This window comes from Anguilla anguilla, chromosome 18 (genome assembly GCF_013347855.1).
Source record: "Anguilla anguilla isolate fAngAng1 chromosome 18, fAngAng1.pri, whole genome shotgun sequence".
Classification (NCBI taxonomy): domain Eukaryota; kingdom Metazoa; phylum Chordata; class Actinopteri; order Anguilliformes; family Anguillidae; genus Anguilla; species Anguilla anguilla.
Window position 1 is genome coordinate 10,475,428 of NC_049218.1, and position 23,230 is coordinate 10,498,657.

Consider the following 23,230-nt stretch of genomic DNA (forward strand, 5'->3'; position numbering starts at 1 on the left):
TGGAACACGGACTATGTAAAAACGGCTGTTCCTGCTTCGTGAAATACCCCCAGAGCAAGTTTCCTAGTCCATGAGAACCAAACCGGACTGACAGTCCCCGAACGCATGTGTGCATTAGCGTATTTATTCGACGTGTTGTGTTGCGAGATCAGTGCTCGTGAGATGGTATGAACCCGATACCTCACAAGGGAAGCAGACAAACGCCATGGCACACAGGATTTATTTATCTCAAAGCTAAGACACAAGTGATGGAGTTACATGGCTTTGACAATTGGAGATCAAGGCTCTTAACTTGACAAGAAAAATAAAAAGGAAAGCACACTTGTATATGCCCGTTATATCTGAACACATTTGTGTTTAACCCTGAATAACCACAGTACACTGATGTTTCAGAAAGCATTTCAGGTAGACGAACACTAGGGGGGGTCGTTCTCACCATCACTGAGAAGAACACCGATGAGCAGTTTAAAAAGGAAAAATATTTTCCACAATTATAAAACCTGCCCACACAACACTGTAAACATCACTAAAACATACCTGACATTTAAAATCAATTAAAAATTCAATAAAAAAAAACAAGCTAAAAGGTCAGTACGGTCAGTCCTGCAGAGGCACAGACACAGATCCAGGAAATGAGGTGAAAAGCATGATGGGAAGTCTCACAGCTGTCCATTGACTGGCTGTGCTGTAAACGCTGGGCTGTACCCCTACAGGCACCTCCATTTTTACAGAGATTAGTGTGGCAACAGCAAAGGGATGAGCTGCTCCTGGGTTGCAATGCATGATGGGAACTCCCAATGTTCTGCCCCATGTTTGTAGTCAGGTCCAAGCACAGGCCGTAGTGGGCCATTGTATCCTCCAGGGCTGGATGTGCACAGCGTCCAGTTTAAGCCCCGCCCCCTTGCCCCTGCAGTCCCCCTCACCCCCCTCGCCCCCCCCGTCCCCGGGTCAGATGCAGTGGACAATGAGCACGGAGAAGGCGGAGCCCACGGCCAGCCCCAGCGTGAGGAAGAAGGACATGACCACGCCGGTGGGCTCGGCCAGCTCCCGCGGCACCACCTTGGGCCCGTAGATCATGGGCAGGGTGCCCAGGTAGCCGTTGCTGAGGCCCAGCAGGCAGACGAAGGCTATGGGAAACAGGTCGCTGTCGAACAGCACGGTGTGCAGCCGCGTCCGGGGCTGGTAGTTGCAGAACATGAAGAGGGGCACCAGCACGGTGCGGGCCAGCACCAGGGCGGGCAGGGCGCGGCTGGTGGGGCCCGGCCAGTGCAGCCAGGCCGTGGCCTGCCTCCCGCAGAAGTCGGCCACGTTGTACAGGAGGAAGCTGGTCAGCGGCACGAAGTAGGTGGTGGTCCAGGGGCTGCCCGAGTCCTGGTGCACGGACTGGATGCCGGACGACACGGCGGGGAAGACCATGATGGAGACGAAGAACACGTAGAACACGCACAGGCCCAGCAGCCACATCTTCCTCAGGATGGGCTGGAGGGGCGGGACGGAGACGGCCCCGCCCGGGCCGCCGCGTGACTCGTCGTCCCCGCACGGGGGCGGAGCCTCCGAGGGAACCCTGCTGCTGCTATTGGCTGCTGCTAGCATGTAGTGTCTGAGAGAGAGAGCATGAGAGAGAGACAGAGAGAGAGACAGACAGACAGAAAGCAAGAAAACGAATGAGGGAATGACACAACACAAGGGAGAAAGACAGAATGAGAGAGGGAGAGCCAGAGGAAGAGAGAGAACGCAAGCAAAAGTGACAGTACAGTAACTATTGTTATTGTTATATTCCAGGTTAGCTGAATGACTTTTTGTTTCATACTTTTTCTCATAAATTGTTGTGACGTACCCATAGTACATTGCCAAATAGCGTTCAATTTATTTTAATTTAAGATATGGGGGGTGTAAAAGGAAAGGGGCGAGGGAGCACACTGGGAAGGGAAATGGGTCAGTCATTCCCTAAAGAACTCCCACTGCCTCACCTGAACATTCTGAAAGGGTCATTTATGGCTAAGTGATGTGCACTTCCACATCAGCACCCCCACTGGCACACGCAACGACCAGCACAGACGGGTACGTTTTACTCAGCAGTCATCACAAACGCGTCAATGAACGTAATTCTAACAACCCACGATTTGTCAATAATTCATCTTCATCAATAGCTTTTTACATATTAAGATAAATTAAATATTGAATCCAAATGCCCAATGCCCAGTGCGCACTGTAAAATATTAAAACTGATAAATGCTTGTCAGTCTCAATGTTCATCAATATTTTTAATTATACAACCACAATGTTTTCTCTGTCAAGTTATTAGCCATAGATTGAGCAGACCAGACCAAGGAGGGGAATCGCAGACTACGATACAACCACTTAGCAGAAGCTCTTATCCAGAACAACTTGCAAAAGCACAAAATATCAGTGTATGGCATAATTCTTCTGCAGTGACCTTCAGGTATTTTGATAAAACAGCATTTTGCTCCTTAATTCAGGAACCCATAAACAGAGTTAGCCCATACCAAGCTTCTCCTGTTGTGTGACAAGCTAAGCAAAGACAAAACAACAGGTGAGCTTGGAACTATGGGATACTAGCCCTCCAGCTTCTGCTGAGCAGCACAGTTACTGCAGAGGAGGGTCTGCAGAACCAGGCCAGGTGGACTGACAGGGACGTTGCTATGGAAACTCAACTGTCGGAGCCCTCCCCTCCCCAGACGATGCCACTGCCTTCCGAGAGCCGTCGAACGGCTGCTTCTCATTGGCTGTTTGCAGCGCCTCGCCGCTCATGAAACCCAATGGCGAGTGGGCATCGGGAGAGCTTCGAGCCGACTGGAAATCCACTCATGGGTCAGAGGTGCCAACTCATAAATACCTCACACACCACACACCGCACGACGCAAAGAGATAAACGGAGGTGCAAGACCAATGTGTGTGTGACAGGCACAGAGAAAAGCAGGGCTAAAGTAATGAAGAGTGCACCTGGCTTAAAACGACTGGCTTCACGCTGGCGATTGCGTCTGGTCTGAAACAGAGCGCTTTCAGAAAAGGAGTGAGGTCACATGGTTTCATCGCCCGCTGGTTTCACTAAACTGTGGTTTTCCTCTGTGGGAGAAACTCGGTTGGCCTCTCGAACCCACCACTCTCATTTCTCTTTCTCTCTCGCTGCCTCAGCACAAGGGAAACAAGGTCTGCCAAAAGCCGAAGGCACACAGGGAAAAACCCACAGTCAGGCAGGCAGTCTCTTAGTGTCACAGTAAGGAGCAGAAGCGCTCTGATGATTACAGCTGTAGTGTGTTACCAGAGTGCTTTTGACAGTCTGCACTGGTGAGCGCGCTCAGTGTTTAGAGTCAGCAGTGGCCACATCATCATCACTGTCAGAGCACTGACCGAGAGAGAGTTTGAGTAGAGGGACCGCGGGTCTGATTCCAGTCATCACTGACTGTACAGACTGGGGGGTTACTGCAGCACTGAGCATGAAGGCGAGAGCTGGGAGGGGGGGTACTGACCGTGAGTACGCCAGTTTGGGCAGCAGCAGGTACATAAAGATGCACAGCAGGATGAAGACGTCGGCCGTGAGGAAGTAGGCCAGAGCGCTGTCTGTCACATCGCTGGCAGCTGCCAGGTCCACCACAGCGGCCACTGCACTGAGCGTGCCTCCCATGGCCTGTCCTGAGAGAGGGAGAGAGAGGGAGGGAGAGAGGGGAGGTAGGGTAGGAGAGAGAGAGGGAGAGAGACAGGGAGGAAGGGGAGGGGAGGGAGGGAGAGGGGGATGAGGGCGAGAGGGGGGGAGGGAGAGAGAGAGAGGAGAGGGAGGGAGGGAGAGAGAGACAGAGAGGGGAGGGAGAGAGAGAGAAGGAGAGACAGACAGAAGAAGAGTGAGGAGTGGGGAGAAAAGGCAGAGAAAGATGGAAAGGGTGGGGGAGATGGGAAAAAAGGTTATATTTATTTTGCAGACATGCGCCAGTGTGAGACAGCAGGGCCGGACAGGGCGTGTACCTGATATGAGGGCCTGGGAGATCCTCATGGGGAAGTGGCCGCTGATGCCGAACACGCTGCCGGAGAAGAGGTTGGAGGCCCCGCTCACCAGCGCCACGCTGGCCAGGGTGCCCGCGAAGAACTCGGAGTGGTGCTGCGACACGTCCACCTTCACCAGCGCCGTGGTGACGCCAAACACCACCAGGATCACGAAGAGAGAGGCCAGGATCCTCACCGAGGAGGACAGCCTGCCGACACAGAAATCCCGTCAACGCGCTGCCCCCTGCTGGTGGAACGGTATTCAGCGACCCGTGTGCAGTGGACGCTAATGAATCCAAAGAGTACAGAGAGAGCGGCTTCATATACAAAACTTCACAATACGCAGCTGCAAGGGTGCTGCATTTCAGCATCATCTTAGTGCTTCAGTTCATCTCAGCAATTTTGTTGATATTACACTATTAAAAAAACAAGCAATAAAAATGTAATACTTTTCACTCTGACGGAGATGTCCTGTGAGGTAACTGTTATTCTTCCCTGCCCAATTCACGTTATATTACTTTATCTTACTGGCTGATTGCACAGCTGAAAGAAGCGACCTTCTCTTTTCATCGTGACAGTTCATATAAACGGAGTGCTTTGTGTTCAAATTCAGTCTCACTCAGTCGTGAAAGAGATAGAAAGACAGAGACACGGGTAGGACAGGATGTTATATGGACCCTTTCAGTTTGTGTGCTCTGCTTTGTTACAGATAAGTCAAATTAAACCATGACTACTCTGAATGACATTAGCCAAGCTGACGTTGATCTTATACAACGCAAGTCCTAGAAATGATGTCTGCTGTTGGAGAGACAAGAGCTTTTCAGACCATGTGACCCTGGCATTCACAGCCTCCAAAGGAAATTAACCCAGAACAGTGTAGATTAAGGATACAAAACCAAAAAATTAAGTATACGGTCAAAATTCATACTGTCAATTTGTATTGCTGTTCTTTAGTACATCACAGAGCTCATGAGAACAGAACTGTAAAACCCTGCAATAATTCTGCAAGCTTTTCAAGTCAAGTTCATGCAGTTTTCTCACATATCAACCAGTAACTGGCTCTTGGACAAAGTGACTGTGGGTCACACCCACAGACCATAACCATAGCGTTTCTGAACGTACAGAAATAACCACTCTGTGGGAAAATATTTCGCAGCAGACGCTCTGAGACCTTTCTCTCCCGCTATCTCAGAATGGCACCGTGAACAGGACGGGAATAACCAATGATTACGTGTGGAATGCGTGCATGACACTGTGGACAGAACAGCTCTTCTCTATGCACCGAGGGGATGAGGAGCGGTCTGGCTGAACACTCTTCTTCTTCTGTGGTGTTTATTTGTGGCCTGCAGACCAGCTCACAGATGCATTATCGCCACCTTCTGAGCTGAAGAGTGGGGAGGAGATGGGTGAGACAAGTCCCACTGAAAGACTGCATTACAGGACAGGTGGACTCACCTGTTGACCAGGAGGTAGTTGAGTACCAGACACAACACTGAAGGCACTGTGGAGGCGATAGCCAGGTAGCTCTCAAAGTAGTCCTGAAATGAAACACATATGAGTCATGATAAACATGCCGTTCCCACAATGCACTGCTAAACACACATGAAACCATATCCTGAGAGAGAGAGAGAGAGAGAGAGAGAGCATGAGAGACAGAGAGAGATTCAGTGTGGAAGCAAAATCCGTTGGTCGTGGTCTCATTTCAGAATAGATTTATATAAAGGACAATAGATCTATACATCAACAAAGGTCTTTTTAAAGCCCAACTGGATCATGAACAGTACACAGACTACAGCTTTCACTGTGGAAAAGCTGCATTTATGTTTGTAGCCTGTGCTAGAATTTCCCTTTGCACAGGAATTGCCACAGTGAGCTTCCTCTAGCTACTCTCAAAGAGGCTGTATCTGTGAAGTCCTGAAGAGACTGCTCAACCCTAGACAGTTTCTTCTGTTTCAGCCAATGAGCTTCTCTGTTAGTGTAGTGTCAGTTCTGACCATTGCCCTTCCAGTTTGACTGCTCAGTCTGATAAGCTACTATCTTACTAGATAAAATATCTTTTAAAAATTTTGTTACAATGGACTTGAGACTTAACCTTTTCCTGTTTTTTGCCTCATAAGAACTTCATCTGGGAATTCTTTGTGAAGGCACTGCACACACGTGCACATGCACATGCACGCATAAACACACACGCGCACATGCGCGCGCACACACACACACACGCACGCACACACACACACGCACGCACACACACACATGCGTGTACACACACACACCTCCTTTCTTCTGCTTTCTGGTCCCTGAGAGGGGAAGGGAAAAAAGGAAGTCCGATTGAAAATCTATAAGATCTGGATTGTAAAACTAAAAATAATCACGGGGGTGAGAGGGCGAGAGCAGAGCGAATGTGCAATCACAGCACCCCCCCCCCCGCCCCCCGTGACCCCATGCGTGATGACTGCGCAGTCACGCGTCCGTCATGCCCCGCCTGCTCCGTTCCAGCTGCGCAACACTGACCTGCAGCAAATCACCCACGGCAACGGCAGGCCGGCCTCAGCGAGACAGGGCAGGGCGGGAGACGGCACAGAGCAGACCGCAGCGCTGCTCCAGCTGTGGGACTCAATGTCCCGGTTAAACCGCTCTAATTCGGTTTAGATCCATTACATTATATCACATCACAGCCGTTCAGCAGCTGCTCTTATCCTACCCGCTGACAGAGTCAGTCCAAGTGCAAAGATCAGGGACTGAGGTACAGGAACTCCCTACTGGGGCAAAGTATAGACCAGAACAGAATGATCCTACAGAGCATTAAACTAAATTACACACACGAGAAGCAAACTGCCCTGCCGAGCATTAAACTGAGTTTTACAAACAAGAACAAACAACAACAGGCTCTGCAAACTGTAAAGAAGCCATCTTCCCACTGACCTGCTAATATGCGAGCAAAACCTAAATATGTGAGCTGGCTAAGATGAAGAGGTACGGCCTAATAGAGTTGACCTGTGCTGTGTGAAAGAGAGAATAAGGAGGGTCCCGTCTGTAGGGGAATCTGGGTGCAGTATGCGGGGGGAGACCCTCCGCTCCTGTAATGCCTGACCTGGGCACAGAGTCCAGAATGCACTCCTGACCTTTCTCTGCCATTACTAATTACAGCTGGACCATTTCCCCAGACTAGAGCATGGAGCCACTAATCACATTACTGAGAAGGAGAGGTGGGCTGGGGGGAGCACAGTAACAGGGCTGGGGGCAGCACAGCATCTCTCAGCACATCCAGGGGTAAGGGGAGGGAGGGAGGGAGGGGGGGCAGCTGTGGGTGAACTTTGCACAAGTACCAACACTGCGTAAAATAGCCTAAATCTTGTTTTTAACTCTCGTGCTTTAACTTGCTCATCTCCTTCCCCCTCTCTGTCTGTCCCTCCCTCTCATTGTGAAATAAATGAAAGGGAGCCCCTGTCTGAAGGGTCTTGTGTCTGAAAGGATTCTCAGTCAGTGCTAGCTGCTGTCACGGGACTGTTCTGGACCAAGGTCTGACTCAGGTCTACATGGCACCCCCCCCGCCCCCACCCCAATCATCACTGCAATCCCAGAGCCACCACCCCCCCCCCCCCACCCCCACCCCAACCACATCCTTCAGCTCCACTTCTGGAAATAACAGCCCTCAGCTCTTTCATTAAACTGACACTTCACGCTCTGTCTGGGCCATTTCAACATGTGTTTACCCGAGCAGAATATGAGCGCAAGGTGCGAGACTGCAGTTCAGCTGGGGGCTCTGTTATGAACAAGGACTGAGGACAGAGAGGGACAGTCAGTGGGGAACTGGGACAGCAAAGGAGGGGGGGGGGGGGGGGGGGGGAGAGTGAGAATGTGTAAAAAAGAGAGTGAGAGAGAACAAAAGATGGAGAGAGGGACAGGGACAGAGAGAGATGGAGAGAGAGAGAGAGAGAGAGCACAAGAGAGATGTACCCTTCACTCTGACCAGAGGAGTCTAAATTCAGTCCTAGAGGTCAAGCATCCAAACACCTAGTTTCTGAGTTCTAATTTGGCCACTGACAGAAGGGAAACCACAAAACACTGCAGTCTTCCAAGAGTCTGACAACCCTGCTTTAGACACCATTTAGAGGAGGGGCTCCAAAACAGAGCTTCGCCTGCCCTGCCCCGCCCCGCCCTGTATCCTGGTTTTTCTTCAAGCCCATCTCTTGATCAACTAAGATCACCAAAAGGCTATTGAAGACATGTTTTTAAGAATGATTCCACAGCTCCACACACTCACACACGCGCATGCACACTCACACGCACACACATGCTCACACACTCGTGCACTTGCACTTGCACACACACACACACACACACACACACTCACTCTCACAGGCAGACTCACACCTACACGTACACGCACTGCTCACACACACACACACACACATACACTCACTCTCACTCACACGCACACACACACACATACACTCACTCTCACTCACACACACACACACACACATACACTCACTCTCACTCACACGCACACACACACACATACACTCACTCTCACTCACACACACACACACACACACATACACTCACTCTCACTCACACACACACACACACACATACACTCACTCTCACTCACACGCACACACACACACATACACTCACTCTCACTCACATGCACACTCACACACACACACACACCTACACGCACACACACGCACACGCACACTTATACTCACGCTGAGGTCGGAGTGGGGCTCCTCCTGAGCCGCAGGGTCAGAGCTGTTGCTCAGCTTGTACAGCCAGTACTGCTTGGCCGTGATGAAGAAGTTCCAGGGCAGCAGCGAACCGATGCCCAGGAGGAAGAAGATGGCGTAGACCATGCAGTACGTGTCCTCCGGGCGCTGGTGGGACGCCAGGGGGTGCTCCGCGGGCAGGAGAGGGGTCCCGTCCCCCGCATCGTCCCCGTCGCTGCCCCCCGCCTCTCCGTCCTCGTACGCAGGGGGCGGAGCCGTCGGCACGTAGGAGGAGTTGAGGCTGCCGCGAATGGGGTCCTTCTCTTCCATTCTCTCCGAGAGGGAGGGGGCGAGGAAAAGAGGAACGGAGGGATGGAAAAGGGAGAGGAGTCGGAGAGGGTGGGAGAGAAACTGAAAGAGGAATGGAGAGACACACTCATCAGTGAAGGCTATTCTGCAAACAGACACATTATCAACTTTGCATGGGAGAGGTAAACACGCATTCCATACATAACCTCATAGTCTTCAAACCTATATTACTACATTACATTACACATCCTGATCAATGTGGTCACTTCTGGCACTACGATCCTTACTTCACTCTAGTGTTTCTTTTGCGCCTCTACATCATGAAACCTATGCACTTGTTGTACGTCGCTCTGGATAAGAGCGTCTGCTAAATGCCTATAATGTAATGTAATGTAATATTACTAGTCTTACACATTCTCCATATCCAGCAAATATGCGTAGCATACATAATCTATGCTTTAAAAATAAATTTTAAGACAACACACAAAAATATCATAATTACATGATACACAGTGACTGACACTAACACCAATCCACCACAACTTTGAGAAACTGCATTTACTGCAATTATAATATCCAACCATAACCAACCTTACACAGCTTAGAAATTCAACAAATCATCAATTTATGAAACCAGACTTTTGCAGAAACCTTTTTGGTTTAAGTAGCCCACCTGGCTCAAATCAGCAACAGCACACCTAGGATTTGAACCTGCAAACTACTGGTTACAAATCAAGCACTTTGCGCACTGTGCCACACCGACAGCAAAGATAAGGCAATTTTACCTGCAGATGAAATCGGCTCCTCCCGTGGTGCTCAGGGGACCAGTGAAGACGGCTTTCCCCTGCCTCAGACGCACATTTCAGGGAGGGAATTCAGTTGAGCCTGGGGACGATCTGGTTGGGACCAGGCCCGCATGAGCGTGGACCGAGAGCCTGCCGGTGGAGGAGAGGAGAGAGAGACGTGATGGTTGGGCGAGCCGCTCTGCAGCCCGTTTTTATTCGTTCTGTGGCTTGAGACGCTCGCGGGAGGAATGCACGGATAATGACGCCACGCGATTTCCGCGTAACGACCGGGGACGGCTTTGCCACTGGCACGGCACATCTTGCGCGCTAGTTAGAAAATGCGCATGTGATCCCCTGAGCCGTCACCCAGAGGGGACATATATGCCCTTCAGCACCACAGAATAAGAAGCCCCCCCCCCCCAGCACAGAACAGGACACAAAAGCACCCTGTACAGCAGTCATGTGTGGAGTGTGGAATGTGAACCCCACCCCCTGTTTGTGTAATGGACGGAGTCCATGTTCATTGCCTAATAGGGCATCTGAGAACAATAACACAGAAAAGGGAGGTGGGGGGAGGAGTGGAGACTCATCTCGGTCAAATCCTCACCCATGCAGAAAGCAAGAGTGAGGGGGGAGTGGAGGGGTGGCATAGGGCAGAGAGATTCGGGGGTGGGGGTGGGATAGAACAAATGTTACATTTTTTTATGGTCCCATTTCAATGATCAAGTTTAAATATATTTATGCCTATTTTGCATAAACAGAAAATGTGTCCTGCTTAATAACTTGCTGTGGGATTCAGTCTTTCAGATATTACAGCCTTCCCAGTTTCAGTAACCTCTGGTAGGTTAATTCATTCCTGAGTGTATGCTGGTTTTTTATTAGACTATCTCTGATTAACTGAAGTTGCCGAAAACAGGAGCTTAGGTTATTTAAAAATGTGTTCCTCACAGGCATCTTAATTGCCTACAGGTTTGCTCATTTAGTTTAAGTGAACAGGTGTCCACATTTTCAGCAATTTGGATCTCAACTGTTCATCTGGCAGTCTATCCTTACACTGTAATGCAATGTACCTTTCTGAAGGAGTAATCTGTCATGTTAAAGAAAATGGAAGTATCCGACTGATGAAAACGATTCAGGAGTTTCAATTGTGGTTGGCACCAAAACCACATAATTGAGTTCGAGAGCCTTACCTGTAAAATACAGGTTTAAACCACACTCGCTTCAATCACATTAATTCAAGGCGGAATAACTGAATAAGTTATCGAGCATATTACTACTGCAGGAAAGGGCTGTGACGTTTTGACAAACGCCGTGTCATTATTCATGTGTCATCAGTTTATTCATATTGCGATAAGTTACATAATACAGCTCCTTGGAGACTCTTCGGAGCTTAGAAGTCACATGAGCAAACTCGCCAAGAGACTAATAACAAAGTAGCCTACTATTCATACAGGCTGCGCAGAGAATGAATATTAATAAGAACACTGGATGTCCTTACAAGATTGACTACTTTTTTGTTTTGTTTCATGAATATGTAATTATTGGATTTAGATATATAAAAATATATGTAGGCTATTATGAGCAAGGCGGCTAGTTTAGCATGACGACGAAAGTTTCCCACAGAACCAAGATCAATTAACTTACAAAATTTAATCGCCTGTGAACCTTATTGTATACAATGAGTGATCGTTGAATCGAGAAACGGTGCTGCTCACAATCACTACAGCCTATAAGCGCACGAACAATACGTTATGTATTTATAGTTTCGTGTTGTAACTCAATATAAATTTAACCAACTCAAGGATGACCAAAAGATATAGCCATCGATACCAAAACTAACAACGATTTGGTAGAAATGTAAACACTTACCCAGCGACGCTAAATACGTCTCGTGTAACTTCTTATTTAACCATACTTTGTGTCTGTGACCAGCAGCTAACCTAAATGGTTACATAATAATACATAATTCTAGAATAAAACAGTTTAAAATGGAAGTGGAGACTCCGCTTGCCGACAGCTTTCTTCAAGTGTACACACATCAGCTTTGAAGATTATCTTTCAAAGCAAACACCCACTTCCTGACTACACTGTTAGACCAGAGCACTCGAATGCAGATGCAATCGGTCAAGACAATACAAGGCAATTCACGAATATTGTGTGTGCCTCATGCATGTAGAGCCGTTTTTGTATTTTGACACTGTGAATGCTCATTTAACATTCCAGTAAAGCCTTTTAATAGAATAAGCGTGATTTCAAATATGAACGAAGGTCTTAGTAAGGTGTTGGGCCACCACAAGCTACCAGAACAGCTTCAATGTGCCTTGGGATGGAGTCTACTAGTCTCTGGAACTCTGCTGGAGTCAGTCCAAAATCTCCCACAGCTGTTAATTTGGATTGAGATCTGGTGACTGCAAAGGCCATAGCATATGATTCACATCATTTTCACACTTATAAAACCATTCAATTACCCCTCATGCCCTGTGGATGAGGGCATTGTCATCCTGGAATAGACCACTCCTATCAGGATAGAAATGTTTCATCATAGGATAAAGCTGATCACTCAGAATAACTTTGTATTGATTTGCAGTGACCCTTCCCTCTAAGGGGACAAGTCGACCAAAATCATGCCAGGAAAATGCCCCGCCACAGCATAACAGAGCCACTGGACCTCCTCACTGTAGGGGCCAAGCATTCAGGCTTGTACTGTTCTTGTACTGCTTGTCCACTTGTTGAGAATATGATGTAGGACGACTCATCTGACCATATAACTTTTTTTCCACATCTTTAGCATATCACAAGAACATTTTCCAACCATATTTACTGATGTCTTTCCCCTAGATCTGAAGGCTGATATCACTTCTGTCACTGTTCCTATTGAAACAATACTAGTTGAGCAGTCTTTGTGACTGAAGCTCCTGCCATCCGTGCCCCAATAATGAACCTTCTTTCAAAGTCACTTAGATCCTCTCCTCTTTCCATCTTGATTCAAAATTGATGTCAACTGGGCCTGCTTAGCATTTTCATACATGCCACAGAGCATGATAGGATGTTAATTGCTTGATTGTATCATGCATTACACCTGTATGGAAGCATCTGCGTTCCTTATGCTTCTCCACTCATTTATTTAGGTTTTTCCTTTAATTTGTCACCCGTCTGTACGTTATATATCCTACAGAACATGGTTTTCCCAGTCCTTTTAAAACCTATAATGTCGAGGCTCGGGGCGTCTTACTGTCGGTGCCGAGCCTGGTAAATCACTGAAAGTGCTGTCTTAAAATCCTATTAGGAATGTTTTTCTTCTTAGCTTGCCAATTAGCTGACGTCAGCACGAGTCTATAACCATACATGGTTCCCCAGAAAACAATTGTATTTGGAATAAAAGCTTGCTTTTTAGATCTAAAATTTCTTTAAACGACTGTGTAACGGTGCTGGAAAACCTGCGGCATTGGGCTAACAAGCAGGCTACCTCGATTAAGGCTGGGTCCTAGGGAAAAGACATAACAGGTTTCCATCTTCAGGTTGTCGGTGTATTGGCTACAGGATAGGGGGCTTTTCAAAAGCCTTCTTGACAGCTGGGCTTCTGCTTAGTTTTCTTACCTTGGCCACCAGTACGTATATTGATCAGTTTTCAGCCAAGACATGTTTAATACACAACCGGTGTTATACACACAACCATATATTCTTTCAGGATACTTTAAAAACAAAGATCTTTCAGCATCTCACGCTTTAAAGGAGGGGCAGACTGTGCATTAATCTGTTTTTGTTGTTTTGTTGATTTGTTTCTGTGTCCTTGCAAGACACAGGGCCTGAATGAATATTTTAAGACCCGTCTCCCAGGAGAATATTTGTGACGGAAGAAAAGCCAATTTTACTGGAGCTGTACATGTAATGCCCTTAGCAGTTTCACCAAATTATCCCCTCTGCATAACTCAGTACCAATCTACAAATAAATAACTAAACAAATAAATAAATGAATGCATGTTTAATTGGGAAGAAAATGAAAAAGGAACACAGCTCTCCCTGGGGAAAGACCATTCATTTATACCTCCATATAGTTCAGCACCATAGCTCTATTGTAGCTGGGTGACAAATCTGGCAAAGGAGGTAAAAAAAAAAACTATATCAGGTGCAATCTAATGAGGAAATGTGAATTTAAAAAAAACAGAAGGACTGACAAACTCACGACCTCTGCCCCCTGACCCGCATTAAGTCTTTAAATCATGTTTGCAAGACTACAAATTGCTGTTGTCCGGTAGAAACAGAATACCTACAGCGCAGTAGTAGGACTGAAAGCTGCTATTCTGCAGCCAGCAGTACGATCAGACCGTTACCCACTTGAAAATCTCACAGGCACAGATGCAAACAGCGGTAGCCTCCACCCCCTTAGAATTTGACGAAGACTGGGGGGAAAAAATGCACTTTGTCTCTTGATTTACTACCCTTCCAGTCATAGTGGTCTTTGGATTTTATCCCCATGAATAAATAATGGATTGGGTTTGGAGCATTTTAAGATGGGAAAATTATTGTGCAGATCAGTATGCATTATATTCATTTAGCATTCTTATCCTGAGCGACGTACAATGCAAGAGAAACATAAGTGCATTCACCTGACTAATATTGACTTGGCCAACAACATTCCCAGACCAGTGAGTATAAATGCAACATCATTAAAGTACCGGTGCAAGTTAATTATGCTGACCAAGAACCCAAATACAAATTCTGCATACATAAATATTGCATCCATAACCATAAAAATATAATGCAAACTACAGTATGTCATACTATAACCTGAATTAGTACAGCAGGTAGAAGTGCTAGAGCGTGGGGTGGGGCGAGGACCTTAGATACAGTCGGCGTCAGAAGATAGCTGAAGATTCTGCTGTCCTGACCACTGTGGACAGTTTGCCCCACCACTGAGTGGTCAGTGCAAACAGGCATTGTGATTGACAGAAGAGACTACGCAATGTACAGTATATAAACAATGCAATGCAAAAATGTCCCAAAATCACTGAACAAGTCTTACCCTCTCCAGGTTAACAGGCTTGTTTGTTTATTGACATTTCTGAGTTGTCTGTTTGACCAGCCCATCCATCCCCAAAAACCGAAAACACACACAAAGCCCTAAGATCTTGTTAAACTAGGAAATATAATTTATTGCATAAAAATTATTTTTAGTTACAAGTAAGAAGGCTAAACATTTATTTACAATTGGTAGTTTACAGAATTAAAGGAACAATTTTCTTTCTGAAACATTTTTTAAATTTTTATTTATAAAAGGAGGCATTGACTTGTATATCTAAACAAAAACCTTTCAGCCCACGGTCCAGAGCCATCTGCAATCATGTTCATCTCTCAGGCAACTCCAGCAGGGGGGGCAAGTGAGCTAGCCTGCAGAGACAGGACAGCTTTTGCCATGAATCAACAAACACCGGTCATGTTGATCTCTGCTGTTCACCAAATGCAGTAATTAACAAAAAGTCTCATTTGTAGAAGAGAGTACATGGTAGGCCACACAGCCTTTGGTGTGTTCAGAATGTGGGGCATCTTCTCTGTGGGAGGGAAACTCCATCACGTCCTCCTCGTCGACATCATCATCGTCATCGTTGCTATCATCATTTCCCCATTTCAGGATTTAGATCCTCACTGTTTACCATAACCAGGTGCACGGTTTCACACCTCAAACGCAGTCCTAGTTGCGATCGGTCATCTTTGCGTGACATCTCTGTAAACTGGTGCAGCTCTCACTGTCCCCATGGGCTTGGGCATGGGTGCCACTCCTCCGGAGCCCTGCAGGACCTGCTGGCCATCCAAATTTGCCTGACAAACAAAATACACTCTCTTCCTCTTGATGCCGTTGGATGGAAGCTGTCAAAACTAGGCCTTGTCGCTTGTTGCTCCTGGGGTGATACAACATGGCAAAAAGTAGGGCCAGCCCCATAGCAGTGCAACAAAACCCTGTCAACCTTCTGCTCTGTACTGTAAAAATATACACATTTTCCACTCAGTAAAGGGAACAAATTAAGTCCTAAAATTAGCTTTTTTCGTACTTGCATAGAACTTAAAGAATAATGATAAAAACAAAAACATGAGGCAAACACACAGCCAAACAAGCACACACACTTGCACATCCACACTAAAACAGTAATTTGTTCACTGAGAGAACTGGAAGGATACTTCTTGCATTTTGTTTTGGTATTTCTGTTTCCAAGATCTGAACACTTTGTTGTTTTCAATAATAACAGTAACATCCATATAGGAACTATATTTGATAAACATAATGATGACCGTATGCAATCATAGCAGTAACAATGCTGTTGATAATATTAATAAATTGACAATAATAAAAAATATATATTATTTCTATTAGTGGCCCCTGACTATAGCAGCTAGTCAATAATCAAAAATCAAGATTAGAGAGGAAGAGAAAGAGTAACAGAGGGATGGCATTCATCAATGACCTTACCAAAGGTTTGGAATGAAAAGCTCTCAAAGACTGGTAACCAACTAGAATCAAAACCAAATTATGCAGCAGTCACTGCAGCCAATCACAATCAAAGGCAGATTACACTGCAGCCATTTCAGACAATCCCAATTAAAGGCAGATTACACTATGGTTACTGTAGCCAATCACATGCAAGGCCTTATTATTCAGCTCTTGAAAGTAGAATTAATGTCGAATTAAAATTAATTGCCCAATTTTAATTATCTTTTACAAAAAAAGGACAAAAAGAACGACAAAAGAACAGCAGAAATGGGTGTATTTAAAATAATGGACTTTTAAATAAATTAAAAAAAACATTTGACATTTGCACTGCTTTTGCTTACAATTGAAGGATGGACCTGAGTTTGATGTAGTTTCAGTGAGTCTGTCTCCATTTGCCCCACCCCCCCCGCCCCCGCCCCCAAACACACCATGTCTCATTTTCAACTGAAAAATCTATTATTCCCCCAATCTCCCTTTTTTATATTTCTGACTCTTTAATGTAGCTTCAGAAATTTCTCACGAGAGCTCAGTGCTTAATGCAACATGAACTCTGAATTGAAAAGAGGCTCTACTAATAATCATAACAGCAACAATAATGCTAACTGTAACAGTGGGGGGGGAGGAAACATACACACAAAAACAATCCAAAAATATGGATAATAACTTAAAAATCGCGTTCCCTATAGGAAACTGATAATGGTTTACCAAAAGCTCTTCTGTAGCATTAGCCTGCCGTCAGAGAAAAGATATTTCAAAAAGCAGAGAGATGTAAGAGGCTGTTATGAGGAAGAGACTTCCTGTGGTGTCAGGCTGTGCTGCTCGTTTGAGGTATTTGAAGGCGTGGTCACCCCCAGACTCCAGTCTCCTGCTAGAACACATGTAAACCTTGTATTGGTCATCAAGATGTGCGTCAGCGCACGGCCAGTGAAATGTGGAAACGCAACTGGTCCTTACGCATAGGCCAATATGTTAGTCAATAATGGCGATACACAACTGGATGAGTCAGTCTGAGGTTATTTGTGTCTTTGTCCATGTCAGCACATCATTCGCCTGAGGGGTTTAAGATGTGTGTGTGGGGGGGGGGGGGGATTCCTCACTGTTGATTGGTCAAATTGTGAATTTATCACATCAAACTATCTGTCGCTAGGAAACAAAGATCTGCCATGAAAGAACGGGAGGGCAAAAGAAAGGGAGAACGGGGGAGAGAGACAGAAGCGCTTTCGTTTCATTTCATTTGAGTGGCTATGTGATGTCAGAAGGGCTGAAAGCGTCAAATTGATTTTAATGAAATACAAAAAAAAATATTTTTGTGTCACAAATGTGACATTGTGATGTTTCACAGAACTGAAAGGCGGAATCCTGAAAAGCAAACCCCCTGTTTCATCTCATCAGAAGAAGTATCGCGGTGGGAATCTGCTATGGGGCCAAATTCAGGCCGAAGGGCCAGCCTGGGGAGCGGGTATCAGTCTCTGCCTGTACGGAGTGGGTCTGAGCGGGCAGGAGCAGACCATCATGGGGCCTCTGTGGAGGTTGTGGACTGGGGTAAAGCAGGTGTGCTATAGGACTGCATGGGGCATGTAGATATGTGTGTGTGTGTGTGGCAAAGGTATTCATGTCCACAGGTGTGTAATGGGTAGGTATTTTTGCATTGTTGGTCATCTCTTTGTTTGGACCAATCAGCAATCCCCATCAGTCGTCATGACAACAAGTACTTCGCTCTTGCCCATCTCTTCAAGTGCGGTCGCCAAGGAGACCAGGTCTGCATCACCTTGGTGACAGGCTTCCCACAGGTCGAGAAGCACACCTGTGGGGCTGGGTTTTGTTGCAAAGTAATTTAAGTACCTGAGAGACAGAGAGCGAGAGAGAGGGAGAGGGAGAGAGAGAAGAAAGCCATGCTTTTAGGCATCCATAACAAATTTGTTTTCACAATATAATTAATATAATTTGGGCAAACATAATTTAAAATTAGACCCTTAAGCGCACACACACAAACCTATACACACACACACACACACACACACACAGAATATAACCGACACACTCTGACACTGTCAATGCCCACCTGTCAAAGCCCAGGCTTTCTGCCAGCAGTCTCCAGTCGCACCCGCGGGCGCTGGGGGCATCCAGACTGGCACAGATCTTCATGCGGATGGAGCCGGGCAGCCGAAAGGCGTAGGGCCCCACCTGGGAGGAGGGCACGCAGGGGCCCCCAGACGGGAGCGGGGAGTGGGGGGGGCAGAGTCTGGGGCGACAGGGGGAGGAGGAGAGGAATGCTCAGCGTTACTACGGGGCCCAGAGTCTAGCGGGTCTGTGGTGTCTGTGGTGTCTGTGGTGTCTGTGGTGTCTGTGGTGCCTGTGGTGTCTGTGGTGTCTGTGGTGTCTGTGGTGCTGGCGAGCCACGGCGTGTGCGGTACCTCCTGGATGTCGGTGTGCAGCTGGAATATCTGGCCCTCCCCCTCCACCTGGCGCACGCAGATCTTGCAGGTGAGCTGCGACACGGCCATGCCGCTGCGCTCCAGGCTGAAGGTGCAGTGCAGGGGCCGCTGGCTGCCACTCCAGATGTGGTAGAACGGGATCTCCTGCAAATAAAACCACCGGTTCACACGAGGATTGTGGGAATGCTAGTCCTCCACACCTGCAGAGACCCTAAATGGGAGTAACAGGCTACCTGTAGCTTTGAAGAAACCTTTAAGGTAGATAAGATTTCAGTCAAATTAACTACAGACTGGATAGACTTCCAAAGGAGGCTATTTTGTCAGGAAAGTTGTATCTAAGATTATTTTTTAAGTATAACTAATCTTTGCTTGTTATTGTGAGTAGGAATTGAATAAAAATGTTTGTATGTTGGTCTGCTATTCAATTAACTGAATTATTCTCTACCTAAAGTAAAAAAAAAATGCACGTGGCCTAATACTTCTGGCCTGCACTGTACAAAGAACGGCTGGTTTACTTGTTCCCAACGAGGGAACCTGAGTGTTCTTAGTTGATTGGTGGTGCCTCTGACCTGGTACTTGGCAAGAAGTTTGCTCCTCCAATGGGAATGGGGGATGTCATGGATTGACAGGCGCAGGTTGTGATAACTGTCCTTGAAGAGGAGGAGCTTAGGATCCTCCAACAGAACACCACCCAGGCTACGCTCCAGCTCCAAGACCTCCTGCAGAGAGAACAATGGGGGCGAGAGAGAGAAGGGGACAGAGAGAGAGAGAGAGGGAAAGAGATTGTCAGTCTGTGAAACTACTCAGGAAAGAAATGCTTAGTGATCCTTTATTTACTCGAAAGGCACTAAACCAGAGAACATTACAGAGCTTAGACAAATAAAACTGAAAAACAGCATGAGCAATGACACAGGCACAGAATTCCACAGGAACAGAATTCCACAGGCACGGAATTCCACAGGAACAGAATTCCACAGGTAAAGAATTCCAAGCAACATATACATGTGTAGACTTACAGGAAAATACAGCTAAATTTCAACCATGAAAACATGTCCCTTCTTAGTGTACAAATGGTGGGGTGCAGGAGCCTATCCCAGTGTGCATTGGGCGAGAGGCAGGAATAAACCCAGGGCTGGTCACCAATCTATCACAGGGCACACACACCATTCACACCTATGGGCACTTTAGAGTCTCTGATTAGCCTACCTGCATGTCTTTGGACTGTGGGAGGAAACCCACATGGACACAGGGAGAACATGCAAACTCCACACAGCCCCTTCTTGCTGAGAGGCAACAGTGCTACCCACGGTGCTGCCCCAGCTCATAAAGGTTTTTCATTTTAATTTTAAAGTACTACATAAATAAAAACCTTACCCTAGCATTGTAGGGCATACACAGTACTTATATTACACTGCACCAAATTACACAGCAGCTAAAAACAATCTAGTTCTCACATATTTTAAATGTGATGTTTACCGTAACACCCTCTGACTCTATATGTATAATTGCCTTTTAATTGTACCCTGTTCTCCGATCCCCGCCTTTACACATTTTATTTAGAAAGTGCTTCGAACGCCCTGTATAAATCAAGCAAGTCATTACGAGTGTACAGACGGGCGAGGGAGGGAGGGAGGGAGGGAGGGGGAGAGGGGCGGGGGGCGGACCTTGAGGGCGTAGGGCGTGTCCTGGGTGCAGTACACGCGCAGGCTGTAGTCCAGGGACAGGCAGGGGGCGCGCGGGGCGAACAGGGCCAGCTGCAGCCGCTTGCAGGCGGGCTGGGGCGGAGCCGACTGCCCCACCAGGCTGTAGGTGCCCAGCTGCTCCATCAGGACGTGGCAGCTCTGCTCCTCCAGCTGCAGGAAGCAGGGCGACGACAGGCTCTCCTCCCCCACCGTCAGCACCTCCTGCAGGCGGGGCACGGCATCGCACATCAGCTGCTCGTATTGAATTCAACGCTGTATGTACGCGCTCCTATTATGTTTTAGTGCTTTATCGAAGAAGATAACAGATAATTGCATTTCTTCTGTTTCTTCCCTTTGTACAAACATGATTTTATCCACCATTTTTTAATAGTCTCTCAGTTGATTATTTCCATGGATATGTCTGATCTCTGGGAGTGTACACAGACAGCAACCTGCTGAGTGAAAGCCTTGCTGCCTGGATAATGCTATGGCTCTGACCGCAGTCCCATCTCTCTCTGCTCTCGCCCGATCCCTCCCCCACCTGTGTGCGCTCGCTCCCTCTTACTCTCTCTCCCTGCCTGTCTGTCTGTCTGTTTTTCTCTGTCTCTCTCTCTCTCGCTCCCTCTCACTCTCTCTCCCTGTCTGTCTGTCTGTTTTTCTCTGTCTCTCTCTCTCGCTCCCTCTCACTCTCTCTCCCTGCCTGTCTGTCTGTCTGTTTTTCTCTGTCTCTCTCTCTCTCGCTCCCTCTCACTCTCTCTCCCTGCCTGTCTGTCTGTGTTTCTCTGTCTCTCTCTCTCTCTCTCACTCTCCATCTGTCTGTCTCTCTCTCAGGTCTCTCTCTCACCTCCCAGCCTCCCTGGTGTGTCTGCGTCTTGAGGGTGAGGGTCCAGTCGGGCGTGTCCAGCTGGGCGCAGTGGGGGAGGGTCAGCACGACCGGGCGGCTCAGGAGCATCCCCGAGGGCCCGCAGCACACCACCGGACTCAACACCGTCTGACCGCCCTCCGACGGCAACCTGAACGTCAAAAAAAAAAAAAAACAAGGAACACAAAAACTCAAACTCGAACATAGAAACTCAAATCACAAGAAGCGTTCGGACCAGCTGTGCGCTTCCAGCAGACAAACCTGCCGTGTTTCCGCTCTAAGAAAGAGGTTAGTGAGGGAGGGGGCGGGGCTACGCCTGTCACTCACGTGGTTTTCTCCCACTTGTTGATGATGAGGTACATCTCATAGAACTTCCCCTGGGGAATGGCCCCCGGAGGCACCAGCAGGCTCACACCTGGGGGAGGCCAAGAGATGAGAGAGGTCACAGAAGAACGGGGGTTACCTTTGTGTGCTGCACTGCTGTTTGTGTTACCTGTGTTGGGGTGATGTTGGTGTTACCTGTGTTGGGTAGTGTTTGTGTTGCCTAGGTTGGGGTGGTATTTGTGTTACCTGTGTTGGGGTGGTGTTTGTGTGTCTTACCTGTGTCGGGGTGTTTGTATGTATTACCGGTGTTGGTGGGGTGGTTGTATTACCTGTGTTGGGTTGGTGTTTGTGTTACCAGTCTTGGGACAGTGTGTGTTACCTGTGTTGGGTAGTGTTTGTGTTGCCTATGTTGGGGTGGTGGTTGTATTATCTGTGTTGGGTTGGTGTTTGTGTTGCCTGTATTAGGGTGGTGGTTGTGTTACCTGTGTTGGAGTGGTGTTGGTGTTACCTGTGTTAGGGTGGTGTTGGTGTTACCTGTGTTGGGGTGGTGTTGGTGTTACCTGTGTTGGGGATGGTGAGCCTGCCCCCCAGGCAGCCCAGCGTGGCGCTGGCGCAGCTCCCCGGCTCTCTGGGGAGGGTGCGGCTGTGGGGGTCCCGGGGGCCGGAGCCCACCGTCCTCAGGCTGAGGATCTCCCCGTCCGCAGAGCTCCCCCCGGTGGGCAGCTCCAGCGACGACAGCGTGGACGAGTTGTACACTTTTATCTTCAGGCTGGGCAGCGGGTCCAGGAGCGGCGACGTCGTCATGGGGATCTTGTGGGCGTCGGCCGCGCTCTGCTGCAGGGCGTAGAGGGGCCCCCGGAGGGAGCCGGCCGTGGCGGTCAGGTCAGGGGGGGCCGACGCGTGGAGCAGGTGGGGGTTATCTGGGGGGGGGGGGGGGGGGAGGACAGAGCTGGTAAAACTGACCTGTGTATACGCTGGCTTTACCCACCAGGGGGAGCTGTCACGCCCAGAGAGGAGGGAAGGGGTGGAGAGAACGGCAGGGTAGTCCAGGGTGGGACAGGGGGGGTGGGACAGAAAAGAGAGAGGGATGGATAGAGTGATAGACAAGAGGGAAAGGGAGAGTGAGAAACAGAAGAAAGATAAAACGGGGTTCCGTTGGCTCACCCTGTCGAGGTGGTTTGTAGTTGCCGGGGTGGAAGGCCGCAGTCAGCGCTGAGGAGGAGTCTGTGATGTCGCCATGGAGATGCCGGCAGCTGCGGCGGTAGGCCAGCACCGCCACGCACAGCACCAGCACCACACATAGCAACAGCGCCCCCACCAGGCCCGCGTACACCGCGACACCAGCCCCAGGATCCAGAGCTGGGGGCAGAGGAGGGCAGAGGGTGAGAAACTAACTAGACCCAACAACCGAACGGGCTGCCAACTCATGCTTGGACAGGACATAGACACAGGTGAGTTAGAACCAACAACACTATGGATGAGTAGGACACAAGTCATCGCTCCATTTTTTCTTATTACTATTTCTCCAACAGCTGGATCAGAATGTCAGACGCTGTTTTCATCAAAGACAGTACTAGGATAATACAGTATGGACCTAGCGGTGGTCTGTGATTTTAAACTGCAAAAATAAATTTCAGC

General features: G+C 48.0%; 2 protein-coding genes across 3 annotated transcripts in view; both read right to left on the bottom strand.

The window, feature by feature from the left end:
• Positions 1-937: 937 nt before the first annotated feature.
• Positions 938-11,896, bottom strand: slc29a3 (solute carrier family 29 member 3). The gene is made up of 7 exons (XM_035399440.1): positions 11,675-11,896; positions 9,806-9,955; positions 8,715-9,122; positions 5,455-5,537; positions 3,982-4,208; positions 3,492-3,654; positions 938-1,600 (listed from the first exon to the last, which is right to left on the bottom strand). Exons 3-7 carry the CDS (start codon positions 9,039-9,041, stop codon positions 949-951), a joined length of 1,452 nt encoding a protein of 483 aa, XP_035255331.1. The 5' UTR covers positions 9,042-9,122; positions 9,806-9,955; positions 11,675-11,896; the 3' UTR covers positions 938-948.
• A 3,036-nt stretch (positions 11,897-14,932) lies between these two features.
• unc5b (unc-5 netrin receptor B) overlaps positions 14,933-23,230 on the bottom strand; it is a 50,286-nt gene continuing 41,988 nt past the window's right edge. Inside the window, exons 10-18 of one of the 2 annotated variants that reach the window (XM_035401030.1) lie at positions 22,757-22,951; positions 22,153-22,512; positions 21,596-21,683; positions 21,251-21,419; positions 20,389-20,628; positions 19,294-19,443; positions 18,690-18,868; positions 18,352-18,531; positions 14,933-18,131 (exon numbers count right to left, since the gene is read on the bottom strand). In XM_035401030.1, coding sequence (XP_035256921.1) covers positions 17,966-18,131; positions 18,352-18,531; positions 18,690-18,868; positions 19,294-19,443; positions 20,389-20,628; positions 21,251-21,419; positions 21,596-21,683; positions 22,153-22,512; positions 22,757-22,951 — 1,727 coding nt within the window. In that variant the 3' untranslated portion in view covers positions 14,933-17,965. The remainder of the gene's footprint in view (positions 18,132-18,351; positions 18,532-18,689; positions 18,869-19,293; positions 19,444-20,388; positions 20,629-21,250; positions 21,420-21,595; positions 21,684-22,152; positions 22,513-22,756; positions 22,952-23,230) is intronic. The other variant, XM_035401029.1, reaches the window with a different exon arrangement.